Source organism: Phanerochaete carnosa (assembly GCF_000300595.1).
Source record: "Phanerochaete carnosa HHB-10118-sp unplaced genomic scaffold PHACAscaffold_4, whole genome shotgun sequence".
NCBI lineage: Eukaryota > Fungi > Basidiomycota > Agaricomycetes > Polyporales > Phanerochaetaceae > Phanerochaete > Phanerochaete carnosa.
The window spans coordinates 3,894,132-3,915,603 of NW_006767631.1; the positions used below are offsets into that span (position 1 = coordinate 3,894,132).

Below are 21,472 nucleotides of genomic sequence, written 5' to 3' on the forward strand. Positions count from 1 at the left end.
CTCTCAATCTGGCAGGTAGCCTTGAGAATGCGCGCGGAATATTGCTTATCTCCCATCACGCCATCACGCTGTGCCGCTATTCAGCCGGCACCTGAGAAATAGGCTGGCGAAATAATCTGAGAATTGCTTTGGACACTGACACAACTTCAAGCTTCAAGCTTCAAGGGTGGACAGCGTCGGGCACTGGGGCAGTGCATCACTTCTATTTTTAGTACTTGACACTGCCTTTCTGGAGGGGTTCAGCCAATCACGACAGTAATTCCCACGACTGATTGCGCGACTGGATGCGGTACTGGATGTGGTACTGGATGCGGTACTGGAGATGATGTCCAGTCGCACCTCGCGCGGAACTGGATGCGGGTTTTGCCCGTTGTGTATTGGAATGTAGTTCATACAGAGCCGCCTCTACGACGACTAAAGCAGGATATGACGATGACAAGCCGAGCATACCTCCGTTGTTCGGTGGCGCGCTCGACGGGCCACACGACAGTCCCTCGAGTTCGCAGTATTACGCAACGCTGCGTGGGCGGGACCGCCTTGTCCTGCAGGCCGTGCTCCGTGCCGTGTCCAGACGTGCTCCATCAACGACAGCTACGCGTACGACGTCAGAAAAATCAAACGTGAGACGGACGGGAGCTGCGCTCACGTTGTGCGCGCCGTCCGAATAGTCATAGACGCTGCCGAAGAGCGTCGTCGTCGTGTCGCTGCCGATGTACGTCGCCAGTAGGTGCTGCTTGCCGGGGCGCTCGATCAAGAAGTCAGCGCACGTTTAACGACCTGCTTCTAGACTGTAGATAGGTCAGTAAATGTCGTTGGACAACAGCGGACATATCAAGCTGGAACGTACAGCTCCTGAACGCCCGGTGCACACCCGAGGTCATCCTGCGCCGCCCACAGCCTCTTCAGCTCCATAGTCAGCTGGCCATTCTTGACTTAGCTCTCCGGGAACACCTTCAAGTCTCACCAGGCTCAGCTGCGCGCAAGTGGACAGCTTCATCAGGTCAAGTTGGTATTGCCTGATCACATTATGGAAGTTCGTCAGGAGCGGGAGGCGGAAGTCGTGATAGCCCTGGCTGAAGTGACGAGCGCAGTGGACTACGCGGAAGTCCACATATGCATATACACACGTAGAGGCGGTAGGTCGCGTAGATATTGAGCGAAGAGAAGAAGAATTTGCCCTCTCAGCCACCCCAGTGAAGTCCTGCAGCGATGGTGAGCAGGGCCGAAACGCAGCCGACAATCAGCCAGACGTACCACCGGTTGCCACTGGTCTATGCTCAGGTCGCTGATGTCGGCCGCACCAGGCTGGTATCGCGGCCTGATAGCCATCCAACTGATGTGAGAGTGCCGGAAGTCCCTGAGAAGGTTCGATGACTGGTGCATCCACAGATCTAGGCGAGACAGCTTAGCACAAAAGAAGGGGTAAGGTACGATATGGCAACGCACCAAGACCGATTATCAAGAGATAGATGACACTCCAGACGAATGTCCGCCCCTACGTCTTGATAGTGCGGATAGTACAGATGGCTACGGCGGAAGCAGCGGTGAGGAAGTCGAGGCTTCTGGTCTTTGAGTGTCCAGGCGACATGCATGTTGTCAGCAACGTTGATGTTCGCTGGAGGGAACCTCTTCAGGGCCGGCCCAGAGATGATGGCGGCGTTCGCGCCTCGAAGAAATGAACATCGGACCGAAGGCCGAGAACCGGAGCAGCGGGATCATGCCACATGTTTATCTTATCGATGTCCACTGGCCACCACATAGATACTGCCCGCGCCTAACGCTTTCCACCCGTTCTCTCCGTCTCGAGTCTCGACACCAGCAGTCACAGCGAAAGACAAAAAAAGCGACGCTTTGGAGCCTGGCATTATTCACATTGCATTCTACAGTACTGTAGTGCGACACCAAACCCGGACGTGGCACGCGCTGGCTGATAAGCTGCTCAAGGTTTGGGCATCCGCACCCCCCGTGCGAAATCATCAGGCTAATGGTGCTGCAATTATCTCAGCCATCGATCCCACAGCATGTGTCCTGACTCCTCCAGTAGGCTCGATACCAGCCTCCTTGCACCGAATAGTCACCTCGGTAGCCATTGCGACATATCAACCGCCATCCCACCCTCGGTACGTGCTCCTACCAACTATCGAGTAGACTGGTAACGAGTCTGCTCCTCCAGCTCGCCAGAGATTACCATTGCTGTTCTGCCATTCAAATTCACACGTACTATCCCGGTCCAGCTCCAGCTCGGCATTCATGTTCTTCTTCCGCCGTCCACTTTCCGCTCCAGACGAAATCTATGCATCTTGTCTCTCGACGCTACACGAGGGCCACGCCCTCTGGTACCCGGAGCCGCACGCATCAGGCGAGCCGCAAATAGGGGACGTCGGCTTCATACGCAAGGGAGCATTCATCAGACTCTTCAACCTCGACACATCTGCGCCTGAGAAGAAGGTCATAGAGTGGGACCCACCATTCGAAATCACAGAGCCACTGCCTCAGGGTGTGCTCAAAATCGATCCTAGGCGTCGTCCACTCGTCCCCGCCCATTATCGCAGTCATGGAGTCGAGAGCAAGCAGGCGCATGCTTCGGCAGGGGAGCTGCGTATCCAACATGTCCAAGTCCCGCTCATTGACTTACTTTGACATCACCATCGGCGGCCAGCCTGCAGGTTGTATCGTCTTCCATCTGTATGATGATATCGTCCTGAAAACTGCGAAGAATCGTCAAGCCCACGGTGGGAATTCAGAAATTGCATATAAGGGCCAAGTGGAGCGCCGCGACTAAGGTTCGTTTCGTGCTCGTATCCCGACATCTCTCACCTCTACGCTCATCCTACACACCTCGATATGTCTCCCCGTGAGTCGCTCTTGCGTGCTAGGATGGAAACCGCGCTGACAGACAGGGATCAGGCGGTCAGAAACACATTGCTGCTGAAGCCGAGCCTTGCACGACGCGCTCCAAGGTCGCGAAGACCGACGCACCAGCGAATGGCAAGGCTGCTGCAAAGAGTGCAAAGAGGGGCTCCAAGGTGCGCAGACCGCCTTTGTCCGCGTTGTATCTGTGCTGAGCGCGCCGTAGGCTTCGCTGGGTGCTGCGGTCTTCAAGGCGAAGGCCCTCCTGACCCACGTGAACCTCACCCACACGCCGCCTGTCCTGGCAGAGGATGCGAAGAACGTCGTACAGACAGACCCGGGGTTCATAGGTCAGACGTCGCTGGCGCCGACGACGTTCAGCACGGGCAGCTATGGCTGGAAAGCGTCACTTTCGAGCTCGAGAACGAGACGGAAGAGAAGGAGAAGTTACAGGTCATGATGACGTGCGTCGGTGCTCGTTTGTCTGGTGGTCGCGTGCTAACCGTGAGTTCACAGGTTCAACGCGACTGTCATTGGCAGCAAAAACGCTGTCCTGCTGCGCGCTGTTGCACCGTCTTCGAGGACCAGGCCGAGGTCGCGACACGGCGCCTGCGCGCGCTGGACGATCCCGAGCATGTCAGCGTGGTTCCGACGTAGCATATGCTGAGTCCCACAGGCCGCCGGCACCGCCCGGCCATCGTTTGTCTCGATGCACCTCGAGGAGATGGCGCGCGAGGGCACGCGCAACACCGAGGCCGGCTCGTTGCACTCAGCAAGAAGTCCCAGAACGACTTCGTCATCGCGCTCGGTGGCGGCAAGATGATTGACACTGCTAAGTGCGTTACAGACCTGCTCCAGCCACCCGTCGCAGTCCTGCCCACGACGACGTCGACGGACGCACCATGTTCCGCGCTCTACACGCCGAACGGCTCGTTCTAAAATAATTCCGCGCCCAGTCGCCTTTGGCGCGGTCGCGCAGCTCATCTTGAATGGCGCCGACTTCGCGGAGCTCGACCGCTACATCGAGGCACGAGCCATATTGGTGCCACTGCCGCCATCCCTCGCACGAAAGTACGTACATTGTTTCACCATGTGGACGTCAGCTTGTTAACCCTGTCAAAATCCCACTGACAGGACTTACTGTCGCGACACTTGGAAGGCCGAGCACCCTGACTGCCAAGAGGACTTGGCTGCCTTTGAGGCCTATTGGAAGGGCCTCACCGAGGGAGAAAAAAGGGTATGTTATATGATATCTGTGGATGATGGCAGTTTCTGATTCATTGTGGATGTGTTCATAGACGTTCAATAATCTTGCAGCTAAGGCGGTGAGTATACGGATTCATAGGAGAGTTACTTGGCATACTGACAGCAGTGCAGAAGCATCAGCTGAATCGGACGGCGGCGAGCACGGCGTAAAGTCAGAAACGGTAGGTCTATTCGCATTCACATCGTCTCGCGCTAACTAGCTGGAAATCACCGTGCAGATACAAGCGGCTAGGTGAAGAGAGCCGCGTGGATGGGGGTATTTATGGGTATGTGGTGTGCTACTGTATGAGATGTAGAGGAGAGGCGACCTGAGTGTGTAACCGTAGATAGCAGTATATCTGGGTGTATCACAATTTATGAAGAAGAGAAAATTGCGTGGATGGGGGTGCCTCACAGTCCAATACACCTACCGTGGTCGCGGAGTAGATTTGAGTCAACCCGGGTGGATGTAATATTCACTGGGGCGCAAGGGTTGGGCTGTTTATTAGAGTGCCGCGCGGTGCTTCTCATTATCGGTGAAAGCTCAGTGCTCAGGAGTCAGTGCTCAGTGTTCTTTGCATACAATCAGTCCCATAGCGACACGTACGTACGAGTGAATGCAAAGGTCCAATACGAGTGACCCACGACGTGAGCGCGTACTGACTATTGTTTCCGGCTCTTATGGATCTCACTCCCATGGTCATACTCGGCACTTACTGCTGTTCATCTCGGCACTTACTGCTATTCATCTCGTACTAGTCCTTTCTCAACTTCGTATCTCAGGCACAACGACGCTTTACGACTCTCACCTTCCGACTCAAATCCCTCACAGCCTCAAGCGCAAGGCTTGCCAGGTCGTCTCGTCTCGGCATGCATTCAATGTTTGAGGGCTGTCTCCACTCTCCACCAACGACCTCTAGGTCAATTGTGGCCTGCTCTCGAGTCTTTGCTGTGCCGCTCAAAAACGCGTCTGGTGGCGCTGCTGCAGTCAATATTTTGCTCAGTTACCGTCTGACTGCAAGGCAAGGCGAGCTCTCGCGTTTCCCCCATCTTTCTAGCTGGGACTTGCCGTTCTTTTGAATACTCTTAAGTTTCTTCAACAACGCCCTGTGGACATGCAGTTAATCCCGGAAGAGACCTTTCTCCGGTAAGTGCTCGCGCAGGCTCTGTTACCCGACCTAGCTTATTCTTATCCAATGTAAGGCTACCAACTCCACGGAAGCGGCTCGTCGAGCGGTACCATAGCTCCATCTGCCATGGTCTACACCCTGTTCCTACTGCACAGACTGTGTGGCTTGTTGCCCTGGTCCAGGACCTCGGCACGTGCCTCGGGCTCTTGTCCCTCTAGTGCGTGCCACATGACGCTCCAGGCAACATCAAAGGCGACTACGGCGGTGCAGGCGGTGGAACGGAAGCTGCACGAAGGTTCGAAAGTACCTCTCCATCGCGGCGTTTGAGCGCACGAAGTAGGGATGCGGCTGCGACAGGACGAGGCTCATGAAAAACAGACAGGTGTGCCTAAATCGGCTGAGCAAAACTCAACACTGACTTTCGCTCAGAACCTACGCACCCGCATACCGAATTATCGGCATTCGGCATGTTCTAGGCACCAGAACACAACCTCACAAACTATTATTGAAACCTGTGCTGCCACCGACGTCGCTCTGCAGAGCAGCAGCCTATCAAAGCGTGCACCGGATCACACCGCGCTGCCACGAGCAAACGGAGCGAAGTTTAGTGTCTTTGTTGACATGTACGCATTTACCCATGTCCCAGCTTTCGTACACTCACATTACATATACGGCAGTGCCCCTGCATCGACGAGCTGCTGCGTCGAGCAGCTACAGCGCCGGCGTGGATTAGGCGGGTAGTGTTTGTTCGTTGTTCGAGAGACCGGTGGTGTTTCATTTGCAATCTCGTGTGGTGAAGGCGTAGTGTCTTTTGGTTGCGAATTCTTTACTTACTCAACAGACGGATGCTGGCCCTTCTTTGTACAATGTCTTCGAGAGTACAGAGTAAGGCAGGATTACTTACCGGCCTGTGAAGAGTCGAATGACAATCTGATCTACATCAATGGCGCTGTGTGGTCTTGAGCTGTTGGTAGTTAACAGGTAGTATTTCGATGTGCACAAGTTGTATGTGACCCAAAGTGGATGGCGAGAGCTCTGGCTTCAAAGCCCCACCAGTGCGCATGCTAAAGGGATCACTGTCCAAACTGTTTATCGCTTGTTGGGCGCTTATTTTAGGCAATCTACTACTCATCTTTTCCACATATTGTGCCTTTCAAAGAATGCTGTAGACGGTTTTTTAAAATATTTTGGGACTGTATCTGCCTTGGTTTTTAAACATGCGATTTTAGACCAGAGTTAATATATGGTTCTAATCCCAGCCAGATTTGTAGTGAAGCACAGCTATAGAATTTGAAGAAGTTCAAGAGTAAAATTCAAAAGCTGTGTGTGTATAGGTCATGTATGTTCCGTGCTCGTGCAATTTTTTGGGTCAGTCTGTCCTCTGATTGAGCAAGATGATGAGTAGACAGTAATTATGTTATGTTATATCACCGGTAGAAATATCAGGAAAATGCAAAATGGAGAAGCCTCAGACGGTTTTTTTTTCAAGGTAATCTGAAGGGATATAAGTCTGTACTCAATATACTACCCAATTCTCATCCCTAAGTTGCAAGTCCGTGCGTGGGCCATTGAGCGCTCACCTGGGTTGACCCACACCTACCGAGACACGGAGGATACCGAGAGATACTCTCTTCTGTCTCGGCACTTTTCTCGCGCCATCCCTCGCCTACATCGCTGCCAGATGCCTTCATTCGACGGCCTGGCTCCTATGAAGCTTACATGAGCTTCTCCTGGTAGCAACAGGAGTGAGCCAGTGGGAGGCATCGATATGGACATAGAACCGGTATGTGCACTTGCCTTGATCCACGATGAGCGCCTAAATCAGGACATCTCTTTGTTCGGGGAGAGGACGCGGATGCTGAGAGCGAAGCTGAGAGCGAAGACACCGACGCCGAGGACGAAGAAGTCGACAAGCTGATGGACGTCGAGCGACCTGCACGAGGACACGTTTGGCGAGCCGCTCTCATCGTCGTGAAGCCCGAGGCCCGGCACTGCCGCAGCAAGCACACCAGCAGGCACACCGCCCTCGCCCACACTCTCACCCGAGGTCCTGCCCCCTGTGGCGCTCCCGTGTGTCCTTCCGTTCTCCATTGCAGCCAATTTCAGGATGCATGCTCGTGCCGGACAGCACGCAGGTGCGTGCTGTCGCCGTCGCCACCCCCCACCGGGCTGGCCGCGTGTACGCCTCGCAGCTGTTACGGCGGCGGAGGCTGTTACGGGAAGTACGTGGACCTCTCCGCGGTACACTCAGATTACTAACTCCATTGGAATTCTACTTGTAGGTCCTACTGCCGTGACATTTGGATTGCCGAGAACCCTGAACAGGGCTTGGCCGGCTTTGATATTTACTGGAAGGGCCTCACCCAGGCAGACAAGAAGGTGCGTGCCAGTCGTGCCAGTCATATCTGAGGGGATTCTCTTGAATCTTATTCGGGGCATGCGCACCATCTATCTCGTATCTCACTCTCACTCTCTCACCTTCCCGCCCGCGAGCCGCCACACCTGGTGCGTTGCGCGCCCATCTCTCTTGAATACTGACAGAGCATTTATTAGGCTTGCCAATAGTGTTTCCAGCCAGTACAAGCACGGCGCACAGATTCGGTAACTTCACATGGCCTCGGAGGTGCGTGTCCTCCTCTGGGCACGACTTCTCTCTAATCTTCATCGGCGGCATCACGCAGCTAGGCAAACAACGCTTCATGACTCAGACAGACATGATCGTGCCGGACTGCCTGAGGTCGCAATCATCCAGCATGAGTCAGAGCCGTCATGAGATGTGAGCAAGGACGGTGTCTCGTACAGCGGAACAATGCCGAGCTTTCAGGTGGACGTGCCTCCTCTTTTTCTTTTTTCTTTTCTCAAGTGCAGATAACCAGCATCTGTATTATCAGGATTTTTAGTCTAGTCAAGGTTAATAGTATGGTATCATCACTGAAAGAGTGTCTGCGGTAATGAAGATTGTCGGAAATGTGAGATCAAAGATTATAAGAGATGTAAGATTATAAGTCGGTACGGCAAGATTAGAAGAACAATATAGTAAGATTAGAAAGGATTTGAGTTTACGTATGAGCGTATGAGCTTATAGGAAGAATTGAAATTATGGAACATAACACAGGTGCAGCGCGCACGCGAACAGAGCTTAGAGCTTAGAACGCGAACAGAGCTTAGAGCTTAGAAGCCGAGCGTCGGAGGATTATCCTCCCATGGGTTTGGCAGGCCAGCTGGAGGCCTGTAATGCGAGGGGGAAAACAGGGTGGTGTGCGGAGAAGTCCTTTCACCATCAGCGGGAGGTGCGCGGGAGCCAGTCAGTTCTTCGTCATCCGAACTCAACACTACGGTTATAGTGTCGGATGGTACGGTTCTGGTCTTGCGGTGAGGCAGCTGTAGCTTTGGCTGAGTTAGCGTTGACAGTATCTTCTTCCGTGCTGACTTGGATGGGCTTGCTTGAGCGGTATTGGATGGGCCTGCTGCGGCGTTCGAGGGACCTGCGATGTTGGAAGGACCTGTGCCATGCATCCCATCAACAAATTGCTCAGGTGGTAAAGAACATGCTTACCCGCAAGAGAAGCTGCCATCATTGTAGAAGGTCCTGCCCGTGGAAAGGTTGGAAAGATTCTTCTCTTTTTCAGAACCGGTCGCGGTATTTCCACAACTGAATCTGTGGACGGAGGCCTGCAGTTAGCACATGGGGGCGATGAGAATACCTATGGTGCGGTGCGTACCTTCTGAGCTTGAATCAATATCTCCTGTCTTCTCCTCAGATAACTTGCGTTTGAGATCACTGGGCGCAAGCTCTTCTTCGATGAGTGGTTCGAGGTGAAGATCTGCTGGTGGTCCATGCATGAGACTAAAAAGAAGATCCCTTGGCACAGGGTCATCGTCGTCACCATCAGAAGAGGGCGCGGAAGGAAAGCTGAAATCCTCGATCGGGTCAACATCCTTGGCAGCAGCCTTTCCTTTGCCTTTCGCCCGCCCTGTCTGCCCATCCACATCCACCGCAGCAGCCTTTTCCTTGCCTTTCACCAGCCCCTTGCTCCTGCTCTCCAGCCTCTTGCTCCTGCTCTCCAACCTCTTGCTTTTGCCTCGTGCGGCGGTAGTTGCAGTTGGTGACTCAGGTGAGATTTCTGCCTTATATGTCTTGTGCCCACCCGCTTTCCAGAGCTTGAGAATATGGCGGGGAATCTCTTTGCGCGCAGCTACAAATGATTCAGAAGCTTGAGACTATGCCAGCTCCAAATTGAACTTAGGAGCTTACCAATTATAAGCGCACTACCAGCCTTGCGATCACCACCCCTACACGTGCGAACAGCTTCAGCTGTAAATTCTTCGCCATCACCGTCATCGTATACATTGAGTCGCTGATGCCGCCTCCAACAGAGAACAAAGGGCCGGTCTGAGTCTGGCTGATCAGAAGCTCTGCTATCCTCGTACGCCTTGTAGTGTGGGAAAGCAGCATTAATGGCTTCCTCAATCGACACTGGGCTGTCAGTAAGATAGAACGGCTTATTCCAATTCTTCACTGCTAGGCCATTCTTTTCAAGCTTAGGCAGCTCTTGCTGCGCGGGAGCCTTGGAGTCTGCCAGAACTATGTCACCCTCATCCTATATGCAGGTAAGTTCAGCACTTAAATTGAGCCTGAGATAGAGGCTGCGTACATCTATCTCAGTACCACAGATGATGAGAACAATGGCCTCCACATTGAAGGGTTTTTTAGCCTCTGCCGCACCGTCCTTTTGCTTGTTGACATTGCCGCTGCTCTTTTGAGCAGCCATTGTCCCACCGCTGGAGGCCTAAGTGTGGTAAGTATTAAACTGCCACAAGAGCCCATGAGCTAACTACACCGACCTTCTGTGACCGAGTTCGCTTCTTCATAGAAGCCACAATGGAGTTCGCGCGCCGCAAGCCTGCGTTAGTCTCTCGGCGAGCAGTACTTATATCCATCTTTGGCTTTGGGAGCTTGAGGCTAGCCCGGATGCCACCCAATGAGTCAATAACAGCTTGTACCTCTTGGTCACTGTTGCCTGAGGTGGGTGATTCACCGCCGTTGTTGTTGTTGGAGCCTGACATAAAAAAGAGAGAGAGAGAGAGAATGGCTTGCAAACAAGCAAACAGAACAAAGAGAAAGAGTGATAGAAAGAGTGGGAGGTGGGTTAGGCTGATGCTATTATGCTAATAGATAGAAAGAGTGAAAGGATAGGTGGAGGCAGTCGCACAGGCAGGCCAACTTAGGCCAACTACGGAACCCGGATGTGATCGGGTAGGTGCCGCGTAGCCTCATTGCCCCATTCCTGCGTGTGCATAGCCCAATTCTAATTCTAATTCCTGCGTAGCGCGGCATGTAGCATTAACCAGTACAAGGTACTATTCCCTGTCCATTAATATTCTAGTCATAATGTCCAAACCACAAGTCCACAACTCTGCTCGAGGTAGCCAAATGCTACCTGGCAGAGAGATGGCCATTTCTCGGCCACGTTTTCCTACAGGAAGCATCTCTATAGAGAGATACTCACCATTCTCCCACTCTTCAGGAAGCAAGCCATAGTTAGAGGGTATGATGCGGTCTTGGTGAGCCATTTTAAGTGCTGCACAGAAGGTTATCTCATCACCGCCACTAAAAGGATTGGTGCTGGCAGGAACCTCTATCTCTTCGAGGTCGTCTTCACCAGGTTGGCCTTCGCCCTCCTCTTCACCTCTAGCGTCGCCCTCATCTTCGTCAGCAGAATGTCCTGCGCCCGTTTGTCCTAGAGCGCGCCTAATAGCTTCTCCATGTACGCCGTAGTGCTCTGCTAGAATGTCGGGGTGCACACCTGCCATGTCATCAATATAAATACCATCCTTCATCTGCCCTATTAGTCGCATATCCTAAAACACTAATTAGACAAAAAACGCTGGTAAGATGGACAGAACACAGGACGAACGTTTGGGCTCCTATTTCCTGGAAGGCCAGACATGGGATGTGCGTTCCACTGCTGCCTGAAGCTATCGCAGTCTGCCTGTATCCTATCCAGAAAGAGGAGCTGGAGCAACCACAAGTGGTTCGGGTCACCAACATCCAAAAAATGTATACGTTCGAGACGGGTGAAAAAAGCCCTCCATTGCCGCACGAACTGGGTACCGACCTCCACCCACATGCGCTCAATGCGAGTGTTGTGTGTCGAGCTTGTAATAACATCAATTGCCAAGCTCTATGCTGCTTCAGAAATAAATTTCACTTACGAGCCCCAAATGAATGAACCGCGGTTGGCACCTCTGCACAGGATCATAAAAATGGATACGTCCTTATTCTCTCCACCTCTATCACCTCGTACGCGGGAAGGAAGCCCATATTCACGAACAGCACTTGCGAAGCTCTCCAAAACAGTAATAGATCGATTATTTGTGCTTGCCTTCAGTGCCACCATCTGTGTGCAGGCGATTAGTTTACTTTTGCTGCAGAACTGAGCTTACTTCTAATTTTTACCATGCGATCAGCACCATCTGCTCCACCATGCAGAACAAAGCCCCAGCGGATGAGTTTATGATGGCCATCAATATGCCAAAGTGCGTTTGGACGTTTAACCTCATATGTGCGCCTTCGAATGACGATGCGTGTTCGAAGGGCTCTTCCCACAGAGTCTACACGGGAAACAGATGAGCGCACTCGTGTCCATTGGATTCGAAGACCCTGTGATCGCAAGAAGCCAATAAGGTACCGGAGTCCTGTCTGAGGCTTTGCCGCTCTGTAAGCCCTGACGATCTTGTCTAAGTCGCGGTCTGAGAGGTTGGAGAAGGAGTAGTCAATTTTATAATGCTTGAGATGACTGTACAGTGTATTCCGACTGAGTCCGACAAGCTTAGCAAGCCTGGAAACAGAGATCTTCCTTTGTGGAGACATGGCGGCATGGAGATATGCAACGTCGACTGTTTTCCTCGGTCGACCTCTCCTCCCTGTCCTAACAACATTGACAGGCTGCATCTGTACTGTAGTCAAAGATTCTCTGACAGTATTTCTTAGCAGCCGCCAACCTCATGATGTGTAAAGTAAGTGCTTACATTCCCTCCGCATTTTGAAATGCTGACCACAGAGATTGAACCAGATCTGCCACAACTTGTGCACAGGTCAGGAGCCAGTCATGAGGAATGCTCTCTGATGGAGCTGCATTATCCAAAGCAAGGAGTAGTGGGCAGATGTCCGACGTAAGAGCTTCTATCTGCAGCTTAAGTCGAACTGGGTCGGGCTCAGCAGTTTGAAGCATGCGGTGTGCCCGGTCACACCCGCCAGAGATTATTCGGTATGCTGCCAGTATATTTGGAGACCATGAGAGGTTATTGGAGAGGGCAGGAAGCAGTGGAATTGTGGCCATGACACAGAGTGGAATAGCACAATAGCACGGCGAACAGAAAGGCAAGCAAGGGCGCTTGACACTTCTCACTTCTGCTCAGGCTCTTCACTGCTCTGCCAGCTCATCACCTCCCGCACGCTCATACACTACTTACTCTGCTCACTGTTCAACCATGGATCTTGCAGCTGGCATGGAGGAAAATGTGCCTGCATCTGCACCTGCACCTACACAGAGCATAGAGCACTATGCAGATGACGGAGACCTGGTGCTTCAGGTATGTCAGCATGCAGCAATAAATGTGTTGCGCGGGACTGAGACCTGAGCCAATCAGGTTGATTCCACCATTTATAAAGTACATCGGTCGCTGTTTCGCATGCATTCGGAGGTATTTGCAGGCATGTTTACCCTTCCAAGCCAGCTAGAAGGGTCTTCCGATGAGCATCCGATGAAATTGGAGATTGTCACATTTCCTGAAAATCAGCCGGTGTCGAGTCAAGATATAGACTACCTGCTGGACTGGCTCTACAATAAGTGCGTGTCCATAGTTCATATTTTCACCACTTACCACAACATCTCTTTAGAGGCGTCCAGGTCCCACCTTACCCGGTGAAAATGCTCCTTGCAGTCTTGCGACTGGGGACATTGTGGGAAATTACCCCTGCTTGCAAGTGGGCAGTGCATTTCTTGACAGAGACGACGGAGTTGGATCCATGTGACCGCGCGCAACTTGCACGGTGCTATCGGGTGGCCAAGTGGGTTGACCCTGCCTTCCAGGCTCTTTACCGCAGGCCTCTAAGCACTCTTACCGACACCGACATGAACAAGATTGGCCTGAAATTTCTCTCAGTCTTGGCCAAGGCTAAGGAAGCCGTCCATGCCCGGAGCCTCCACATGGCAGGGTATCCGCCGGTGATAGCACATGTCATGTGTGAGAATCAAGCCCAATGCACTGCTGCATTCGAAGAGGCTTGGTGGACGAAGGTGGCTAGGCGCGTCTTGTGTCCGAAGGAACCTCTTCCTTTGGTTCAGATCGTGTATCATTTCCGTAAGCTCCACATATGGGGAATGGGTGCGCTATGCCAGCTTGAGACTGCCGCGATCATAGAGATGAGTGGGCGTCATATTTTTGAGGAGAGCACCATCAAGCAGGCCGTGCAGGCCATAATTGCATATAATAAAACACTGGTATGTTTATTATTACCGTTTTTTCTCAAGATTCTCACAGGAATTTGCAGTAACCGCCTGCCGGCTACCAGCTTTTCTTATGAACCAGTGTCTCTTCTTGGATGTGTATACACTACCCCAATCTAATCTCACTTTCATCTTACAATGCTGAGCAGTGCTTGGCAAGCCAGGAGCTTGCTGCTGCTAAGGCAAGGAATTTAGTTGGAGCCTGCTGCTGTTACGGCAAGGGCAAGGAATTTAGTTGGCGCTCACAAATGCGGTGTGAAAGTAAGATCTTAACTGAATGTACGCTTTAGTCCAACATGGCAGAAGGAGCATGGCAGACTGGCCACCGCTGACATCTGAAGCATCTGCCGGTGTTGATATACTCAGTGAAGAAATAGTGCGCGAGCTCTTGCGTTTTGCGCGCTTTGATATGGAGGGATGCGCGCTGAGCGCTGAGAACCTGGCCCGCTACCATCATCACATCACCCGAGCCAACTCTCTCGCAACACCACCACCCACGCTATCACTCACTTTCAGCCCCAATAGTACCCTCAAAAATGTTTCCAGCATTTAATGAGTCTACTGTTCGGTCGACTCACTGAAAACTCCGGTAGCTTCGGACAGACGGAGGAGGAGCAGACTTGGCTTCCGCTGCCAACTTCTGGCACGCCGCTGCTCCCAATGCATCTTGTCTTGCCTATACCAGTAAGCAAGTTACAATCTGAACAATACACACACTCTCAACGTTTCCAGGCCTTGGTATGCTGCTTCTATATGTACGTTTGGGTCTACACAAAGCGGATCCGCGAGGTTGCTACCCGTATCCAGATGGACACCCGTACGTATCTTGGTATCCTGTTCCTTTCCTAGCCTGTTGACATATTGGTTCAGATCTTGTGCAGCAGAGTATCTCTGAGAAGGTCGCTGGCTCTTGTGCTTTCTTCCATCCTGCCATGTATCAGCATCACTGGTGCCGGCATGAACAAGTTCATTTCTGCCTACATGCAGCTCTCGCTCAGGTTATCTCCACTGTTCGTACTGCACATGCTTTCGGTTCCCAGAAGGTTCTCGGAGACTTGTAAGGACGACATGAACGCGGCTTTTTGGCATGGCGGAGGACTTGTTGCATTTTTCTTCATCATTTAAAACGCTTACCCAGAGCAGCGAAGGTACGTTGCCATTATGAATGTGTAAGAGTATGCATCTTATTGATCCTTCAGCGAACGCCGGCGACGTCGTCGACGTCTTTTTCGCTATCCTTTTCGGCTCGTTCTCGCGTTGCTTGCTCCCGAGATGCAAGGTGCGCGTCATGTCATTCCATATGGTGAATAGCCATTCACACACTCCCCCTAGCTATCACATGTGCCCGTGGCACTACGAAACCATCGACCGCGTTCCAGGATTGACTCGTTGTCCCCTACCGAGAACTGCGTTGGTGAGATCTCGCTCGGGCAACGATAAGTTCAACTACCCGTCTTGGTCGAGCGCTTCCACGACCCACTCGAGGAAGCTGTCCGACTCGATGGCGTTGATCTGCGAGAGCTCAACGTCAAGTGGCTCCGCTCGCAAATCGGACTTGTATCCCAGGAACCGACATTGTTCGCCGCACGCTCCGGAAGATGAGAAGATGGCGTTATCAAAAAGGCATGCACCGCGGCCAGCACAGACGGCTTCATTTCCAAGCTGCCGCTCGGCTACCAGACTATGGTCGGCGAGCGTGGCTTCTTCATGTCTGGCGGCCAGAAGCAACGCATCGCCATCGCGTGTGCCGTCATCTCAGATCCTCGCATTCTGCTCCTTGACGACGAGGCCACTAGTGCACTGGACACCCAGAGTGAGGGTATCGTGCAGAACGTGCTAGACAAGGCTGCCGCGGACCGCACGACGATTACGATTGCGACGGCCTCGTCCTCGAGCGAGAACAGCCTGTACGCGTGCCTCGTGAGTGCCCAGAAGCTCCGTGAAGCCCGCGAGAAGGCGTCGCAGCCCAAGGGTGACGACGGCAGCGACACGGCAGCTGGCAACAAGACCCCTGAAGAGAGCATTGAGAAGCAGGCAGAGGAGGAGATCCCACTCGGTCGCTCGCAGACGGGCACGCGCTCGCTTACTTCGGAGATCCTCGAGCATCGCGACCAGGGAAAGGAGACGGGCAAGGCACAGAAGTACTCATTCTTCTACCTATTCAAGCGCATGGGCAGAATCAGCCGAGGTATGTGGCCCCAGTACCTCATAGGGCTTATTGTGGCATTCTGTGTGTATTGGTTATTGTTGTCTAAGCGTATCATGGATTCTGACACCATCTATAGTGATCGGCTCTGTCTATCCTTCCTTCGGTCTCGTCTTCGACAAGGACGAGAACAGTGCAGGTCAGCTTACGTCCAGCTTAAGTGACAATCTGCAGAAGATACATGGCCTCGCCGGCGTGGAAGCTTGGTCGGTCTCACCTGCGTTCCGCTTGTCATCTCGGGCGGTTTCGTTCATCTGCACGTCGTTGTTATCAAGGATCAGAAGAACAAAAAGGCGCACGAGCACTCCACTCACCTCGCCTGCGAAGCTGCTGGTTCCATCCGTACGGTTGCTTCTCTCACCCGTGAGGAGGATTGCCTCCATCTGTACTCCAAGACTAGCTCGTTCTGGTCCAACATGCTCTACACGATCACGCAGGTGGTGTCCTTCTTCGTTATCACTCTCATTTTCTGATATGGCTCGCACCTCGTCTCAGCTCTTCATCGCGCTCCAAACGACCGTCTTCAGTTCCATGCAGGCGGACAATGTGTTCTCGTTCGTGCCTGACATGTCCTCTGCTAGGGGCGCTGCGGCGGACATCGTCAACCTCCTGGACTCCGAGCCTAGCATTGACGCCGACGGTACCGAGGGCAGCATCCACTTCGAGAACATCCACTTTTGGTACTCCACTCGTCCCGGTGTGCGCGTTCTGCGTGACCTCAACCTCACTGTCGAGCCTGGCACCTACGTGGCGCTTGTCGGCGCGTCAGGATGTGGAAAGCGTACGACCATCCAGCTTGTCGAGCAATTCTACGACCCACTAATGGGCACCCGTCTACCTCGATGAGCAGCCCATCGAGTACCGCAAGCACATCGCTCTGGCCTCTCAGCAACCAGTGAGTCATCGTCTGTTCCATTTAAAATATGACCATGCTGACTTATAGGTAGACGCTGTATGCTAGTACCATCCGCTTCAATATCCTCCTTGGTGCGACGAAGCCTGCTAAAAAAAACTCAAGGCCGTCATTACCAGACAGCTTCGACACCGAGGTTGGTGGTAAGGGCTCCCAGCTCTCCGGTGGCCATTGCGATTGCGCAGACGACTCGACCTTGGAGAAGATTGTGCAGGAAGCACTCGACAGTGCTGCCAAGGGCCAGACAACGATCGTGATTGCACATCGTTTACCGACCATCCAGAACGCAGACTGCATGTGAGTACTCCTCTACTTCAGGGCTATAAGTAGCGGGTGGTGACGGCGCGGCAACAGATACTTCATCAAGGATGGTGCAGTCCGCAAATCTGGCACCCACGACGAGCTCATCGCGCTGCGTGGAGGCTACTACGAATGTGTCCAGATGCAAGCACTCAACAAGAGGTAATAAAACTCTACAGGCATCTTTTCACATGTTTCCCTCTGCACGTACTATCTTACTCTCGACCAATGATGCCTCGGGCACACCCCTTTCATCTGTATATCAATCTAGTTGCCAACGTTAGTTTAGCTACTTTTGCACTTAGTCCCATGTAGGGATTTTTGGGCCAGAGCACTGCGCCATCGTTGCTATAAGACCTTTCTGAACCATAGAACGGCATGCGGCTATGCGGTTATAGACCATGCTTTACCTGACTGTAACAAGGTAACTAACGGTTTGTAAAGGGGCTTGTAAAGGGGCTTGAAGCGCGTGTGAGTTGCCATGAGAACTTGGCCCGCTATACCGTCATCACATCACCCGAGCCAACTCTCTCGCAGCACCAACTCTCCTTTTCCCCATCAGCCGGAGTATGGCGATATGAGGCTCATTGTTGAAAGAGATATCGTGCAGGACCCCTCAAGCAGCACAAGCGAACACTGACTATATCCAATCCAAACACGCAGCTGGTTGCGCTCAAGGTCAAGACGACTGTTCTGAAGGTGCTCTGTGCTCTCTCTCGCCACTGCTTGTCTGACGTTGGACTCGCCCCCAGTTGCCCAGTTGTACTGCTTACGACCGAACTTGGGCCGAGTCGAACCAAGCGAGACCGTCGAGGTTCAAGGTGCGTTGTCTCGTTTGTGCTGTCTCCTGACTTACCAACATGGCTCGTAGTTGTCCTTCAGTCAATGAAGGGGATGCTCCTGCTTGGCGCAAAGTGCAAAGACAAGTTTCTGATCCAGAGCATGCTTATCACACCAGAAAAGGAGACGCTGCTGCTCACAGACATTGTATGCATCTTTTACCTGACTTTCTGCGAGTTAACTCAGTGGGTGCTATAGTGGAGTGGCGAGCCAGCAGAGGACACTATTCACTTGCACAAAATCTGTGTTGCCTACCTGCCACCGGAAGGGCAAACTGTGCCGATCCCAGACTTCGCACAAGACCACAGCTTCGAGGGTCTGCAGACAGATGCTGAACAGCACCACGATGCGCGTTCATCTCTTCCACCACTGGCCGAGCCCGTTTTCCATGCTCCTCCAGTGCCCACGCCAATCGCGCCAATGCTGCGTTTTCCCTGTTCTCAGGCGGGAGCCTTGGAGTATCGATGCAGGACGGCAAGCTGGTGGTCTTAGATGGTCGGCATTTGGTCAGCATGGTGGGTGCGTGTGAGTATCGGGCATGAAGGCCTGACGCTGACACGTTGTCCTCAATAGCCTGAAAGCACATGCATGGGTTGAAGGCAACGACTGGCGATGCTACTCTTCTGTTGCATCTGGTACTCACAGGTACGATGTCTCAAGTGCCGTCCCGCAGCGCCTTCTAATGAATCTACACGTTCAGAACCAAGTAGATGCGCTTTTTGACACTCGTATCTCGTGTCTCGTCGCTGCCTCCAACGTCTATCCTGCCTTTGAACACTCCCAACCAGTTGACTGCACACTCGACCAGTTCCCGTCCGGTGCGACGTGGGGTGCGACGTGGGCGACAACGGTGCGCGCTCTTGATATACCAATTATGGTAAGCCGATCAAAGGCAACGACCTAGCGGCACTCAGACGACCTGACAACCACCACCCTGCCTCATGGTTGCCCACTACCCACAACTACTGCAGCGACTGCCCCTACAGTGACTGCCCCCAACAACCACTGTCAGCAGTGGCCGCACACGACTGTCTGCAGCGACTGTCCCGCAACGATTGCCGCTGCCGCGTGTCACGACAGAATCCTAGTTTTGTGCCGCTGTGTGGCCTCCAACATGCGCTGTTCACAACTCACCTGCACCTACTACTGACTGTTTCAGACTAGCCGGCTAAGGAAGTGGGTCTAACTTGACCTTACTAGCTACTCTGCCCCTCACAATAGTGTATATAGCTTACTATCCTATTTTATTTTTATTTTTCTGAATTTATTGATTTTGGTGGAATTGTCTTTGGCTTCTTCCACTTGGTCTTGATCAGGACGCCTTGAGACATGGATGGCTGTCCCCAGAAATTTACGGTTTGACTTTAAAAGATCTACGGTTTGGTCTCAAGTTTCCGATTTAGAGAAATCAGAGAAATCCGTGCGGATGTGCTAGCCAAAAGTATCCGGTCTACCTTTCGAGACAAAACTTCCGGTGGCCTATGCTTAGCCAAAAGTATCCGGTCTACCTTTTGAACAAAACTTCCGGTGGCCTATATTATCCGGCTAGAACAGGAAACCTCCGGTGTACTGATGTACTGATACAAACAAGTAACTCCGGCCAACCTGCAAGGAGCAAATATTCCAATGGTGCACAATCCTCATTTCCCGGTCATCTCCAATGTATGCGAAGTCTACGTTTTAGCTGATATTTACTCAAAGTATACGGTTTTGGCCGACATTTGCACGGTTTGAATTTTTGAGCACATTTACCGCCATATACTCATTCAGTACGGATCGGACGTGTGCCTTTGTACTGTCCTCTCCTGACATCATAACTTGGTGAGCAGAGCAGACGGAACGAGCGCTCTTGAGTCCTGGAAGGACGGCTTGGAGGTATAAAAGCTGGGCAGACAGCCCTCAACGTACTGCAGCAGCACACTCGTGTCGCAGCTTTTCACTCCTACCTCGCTATCCTTCACAGTACGCTCCTCATTGTACTTCCTCGTTGTATACACCGCTGACTGGCCGCTTCCATCCTTCAGATGCAGTTCTCCGCACTCATCGCTACCCTCGCCCTCGCCATCGGCATGGCCAACGCTCAGGCTTGCACCTCCTCTCTCTGCGCCACTATCGAGACAGGTTTCAGCGCGCCCCAGCCCATCGTGCTCGACAATTTCGTAGAGTGCTGCGCCGGTACCACCTGCACGACCACCACTTCTGAAACGTTCGAAATCTCTGGGCTCACCATCGAATTTGCTACCGGGGTACCACTTTCTCTCGCAATGCCGCGCCCTCATATTGCTGATCTGTTCGCGTTTTTCAGACGTGCGCAGCTTGAGCGATTGCTCAACATTCGGCTACCGCGGTGCACGGCTTCGATGGAAGGCGGAGATTGTATGAGCATATACGGATGATCATGGAGAATGAATATGTTTTGGCGGTGTTATTTCACAGGATCTTTCAGCAAGATCAGTGTGTTCAGCGCCACTTGCTTGTGCGGCAGCAGACATTGATTCTTGGGCGATGAGGCGAGTGGAAAGAAAAGGCTCAAGGTGATGGACCGGCAAGAGCAGTCATCGTGGATATTGAACAACGAAAGGGTTTTCTCTTCCTCGCATCGGCCTGAGCCGTGGACTTATCCCGACTCTGCCAAAAGAGGTAGGGCGCATCAGAACCCCCAACATACACAAATAACTCTCACGCCTCAGAACTGGCGGAAGCCTTCGCCGCCGTGCTGCTGCCGCCTCATCTCTTCCTTCTGTTCTTCTGTGCTCTCGGTATAGGATGCACTGCCGTCACCGCCGTGCCACGTCCCCCATCCGTACTCCCTCGCCGCCCACTCGACAACCGCCTCGAGCTCCGCCTTGCTGATCTGCTCGAGCACGCGACGCTCTTCTTTGCCCGCACCTGCGTCCTGCACTTGTCCCTTCGAGTTCTCCTTGAGGCGCTGCACGCGTTCGATGAACGCGATCGCAGCGTTGCGCGCGAGCTCAGCCCCGCCCCCCGCGGCCTCGACCGCACCGCCCACCCCAGGCTCACACGCGACGAGGCCCGCCATGCTGCTCCAAAACTCGACAAACGCATCCTCGCCGCCCCTGTCCGTCTTGTTGTTCGTGCGCTCGCCGAGGCCGCTCGCCTCGACGTACCACACCCGCGCGTTGTCGTAGTCGCCCTCGACGCGGTGCAGGATCCCGTGCAGGTGCTGTCCTGCGCGCGCGTTCTGCATCTTCCGCACGAGGAAGTGCGCAGGGTAGAGCGCGTGGTTCAGCAGATGGAACGCCGCCTCGAGCGCGGGATGCAGCAGCAAGTCTGCGATTGCCGGCTGCAACGCCGGGTCGAGCCCGTCTTTGCATGCAGGCGAGGGCGCATGGAACAGCGGCGCTGGGAGTTCGCAAAGCTTGGCATAAATCGCTTTAGCTTTCTCAACAGAAGGGTCGGCGAGTCCAGGTTCTGATGCAAACACGCAGGGAGTAGATGTCATGATGCAGAGAGG

The 21,472-nt window shown here is 53.0% G+C and overlaps 7 protein-coding genes across 7 annotated transcripts; 3 read left to right on the plus strand and 4 right to left on the minus strand.

Annotated features, from left to right (window-relative positions):
* Nucleotides 1-508: 508 nt before the first annotated feature.
* Nucleotides 509-763, minus strand: PHACADRAFT_92345 (uncharacterized protein; the record flags this gene model as incomplete). Its single annotated transcript, XM_007395129.1, has 1 exon — nucleotides 509-763. A coding segment is annotated over one exon (255 nt), but the record flags the coding sequence as incomplete, so codon positions are not given.
* A 6-nt stretch (nucleotides 764-769) lies between these two features.
* Nucleotides 770-1,395, minus strand: PHACADRAFT_208457 (uncharacterized protein; the record flags this gene model as incomplete). The annotated part of the gene is made up of 5 exons (XM_007395130.1): nucleotides 1,255-1,395; nucleotides 1,128-1,201; nucleotides 965-1,073; nucleotides 848-918; nucleotides 770-788 (listed from the first exon to the last, which is right to left on the minus strand). Exons 1-5 carry the CDS (start codon nucleotides 1,381-1,383, stop codon nucleotides 770-772), a joined length of 402 nt encoding a protein of 133 aa, XP_007395192.1. The 5' UTR covers nucleotides 1,384-1,395.
* A 615-nt stretch (nucleotides 1,396-2,010) lies between these two features.
* Nucleotides 2,011-2,870, plus strand: PHACADRAFT_255108 (uncharacterized protein). Its single transcript, XM_007395131.1, has one exon. It carries the CDS (start codon nucleotides 2,251-2,253, stop codon nucleotides 2,638-2,640), a length of 390 nt encoding a protein of 129 aa, XP_007395193.1. The 5' UTR covers nucleotides 2,011-2,250; the 3' UTR covers nucleotides 2,641-2,870.
* On the plus strand, nucleotides 2,845-4,266 carry PHACADRAFT_194934 (uncharacterized protein; the record flags this gene model as incomplete). The annotated part of the gene is made up of 10 exons (XM_007395132.1): nucleotides 2,845-2,854; nucleotides 2,908-3,026; nucleotides 3,077-3,175; nucleotides 3,232-3,318; nucleotides 3,367-3,486; nucleotides 3,637-3,754; nucleotides 3,807-3,921; nucleotides 3,985-4,087; nucleotides 4,149-4,175; nucleotides 4,228-4,266. 10 exons carry the CDS (start codon nucleotides 2,845-2,847, stop codon nucleotides 4,264-4,266), a joined length of 837 nt encoding a protein of 278 aa, XP_007395194.1.
* A 4,130-nt stretch (nucleotides 4,267-8,396) lies between these two features.
* Nucleotides 8,397-10,292, minus strand: PHACADRAFT_28030 (uncharacterized protein; the record flags this gene model as incomplete). Its single annotated transcript, XM_007394008.1, has 6 exons — nucleotides 8,397-8,728; nucleotides 8,782-8,883; nucleotides 8,948-9,421; nucleotides 9,481-9,826; nucleotides 9,881-10,015; nucleotides 10,071-10,292. The coding sequence occupies 6 exons, from the start codon at nucleotides 10,290-10,292 to the stop codon at nucleotides 8,397-8,399; spliced, it is 1,611 nt and encodes a 536-aa protein (XP_007394070.1).
* A 2,427-nt stretch (nucleotides 10,293-12,719) lies between these two features.
* PHACADRAFT_194936 (uncharacterized protein) lies at nucleotides 12,720-20,317 on the plus strand (the record flags this gene model as incomplete). The annotated part of the gene is made up of 24 exons (XM_007395133.1): nucleotides 12,720-12,821; nucleotides 12,879-13,078; nucleotides 13,129-13,732; nucleotides 14,342-14,422; nucleotides 14,471-14,555; nucleotides 14,609-14,637; nucleotides 14,877-14,886; nucleotides 14,938-15,017; nucleotides 15,071-15,148; nucleotides 15,203-15,315; nucleotides 15,379-15,968; nucleotides 16,024-16,083; nucleotides 16,119-16,381; nucleotides 16,440-16,742; nucleotides 16,795-16,839; nucleotides 16,892-17,154; nucleotides 17,212-17,291; nucleotides 17,910-17,978; nucleotides 18,029-18,144; nucleotides 18,196-18,396; nucleotides 18,698-18,874; nucleotides 19,930-19,959; nucleotides 20,022-20,243; nucleotides 20,303-20,317. The coding sequence occupies 24 exons, from the start codon at nucleotides 12,720-12,722 to the stop codon at nucleotides 20,315-20,317; spliced, it is 3,816 nt and encodes a 1,271-aa protein (XP_007395195.1).
* Nucleotides 20,318-20,683: 366 nt separating this feature from the next.
* Nucleotides 20,684-21,460, minus strand: PHACADRAFT_208459 (uncharacterized protein; the record flags this gene model as incomplete). The annotated part of the gene is made up of 1 exon (XM_007395134.1): nucleotides 20,684-21,460. One exon carries the CDS (start codon nucleotides 21,458-21,460, stop codon nucleotides 20,684-20,686), a length of 777 nt encoding a protein of 258 aa, XP_007395196.1.
* Between the last annotated feature and the right edge of the window lie 12 nt (nucleotides 21,461-21,472).

Coding starts and splice junctions, on each gene's coding strand:
- PHACADRAFT_255108 (XM_007395131.1), top strand. CDS start 2,251: ATGTTCTTCTTCCGCCGTCCACTTTCCGCTCCAGACGAAATCTATGCA.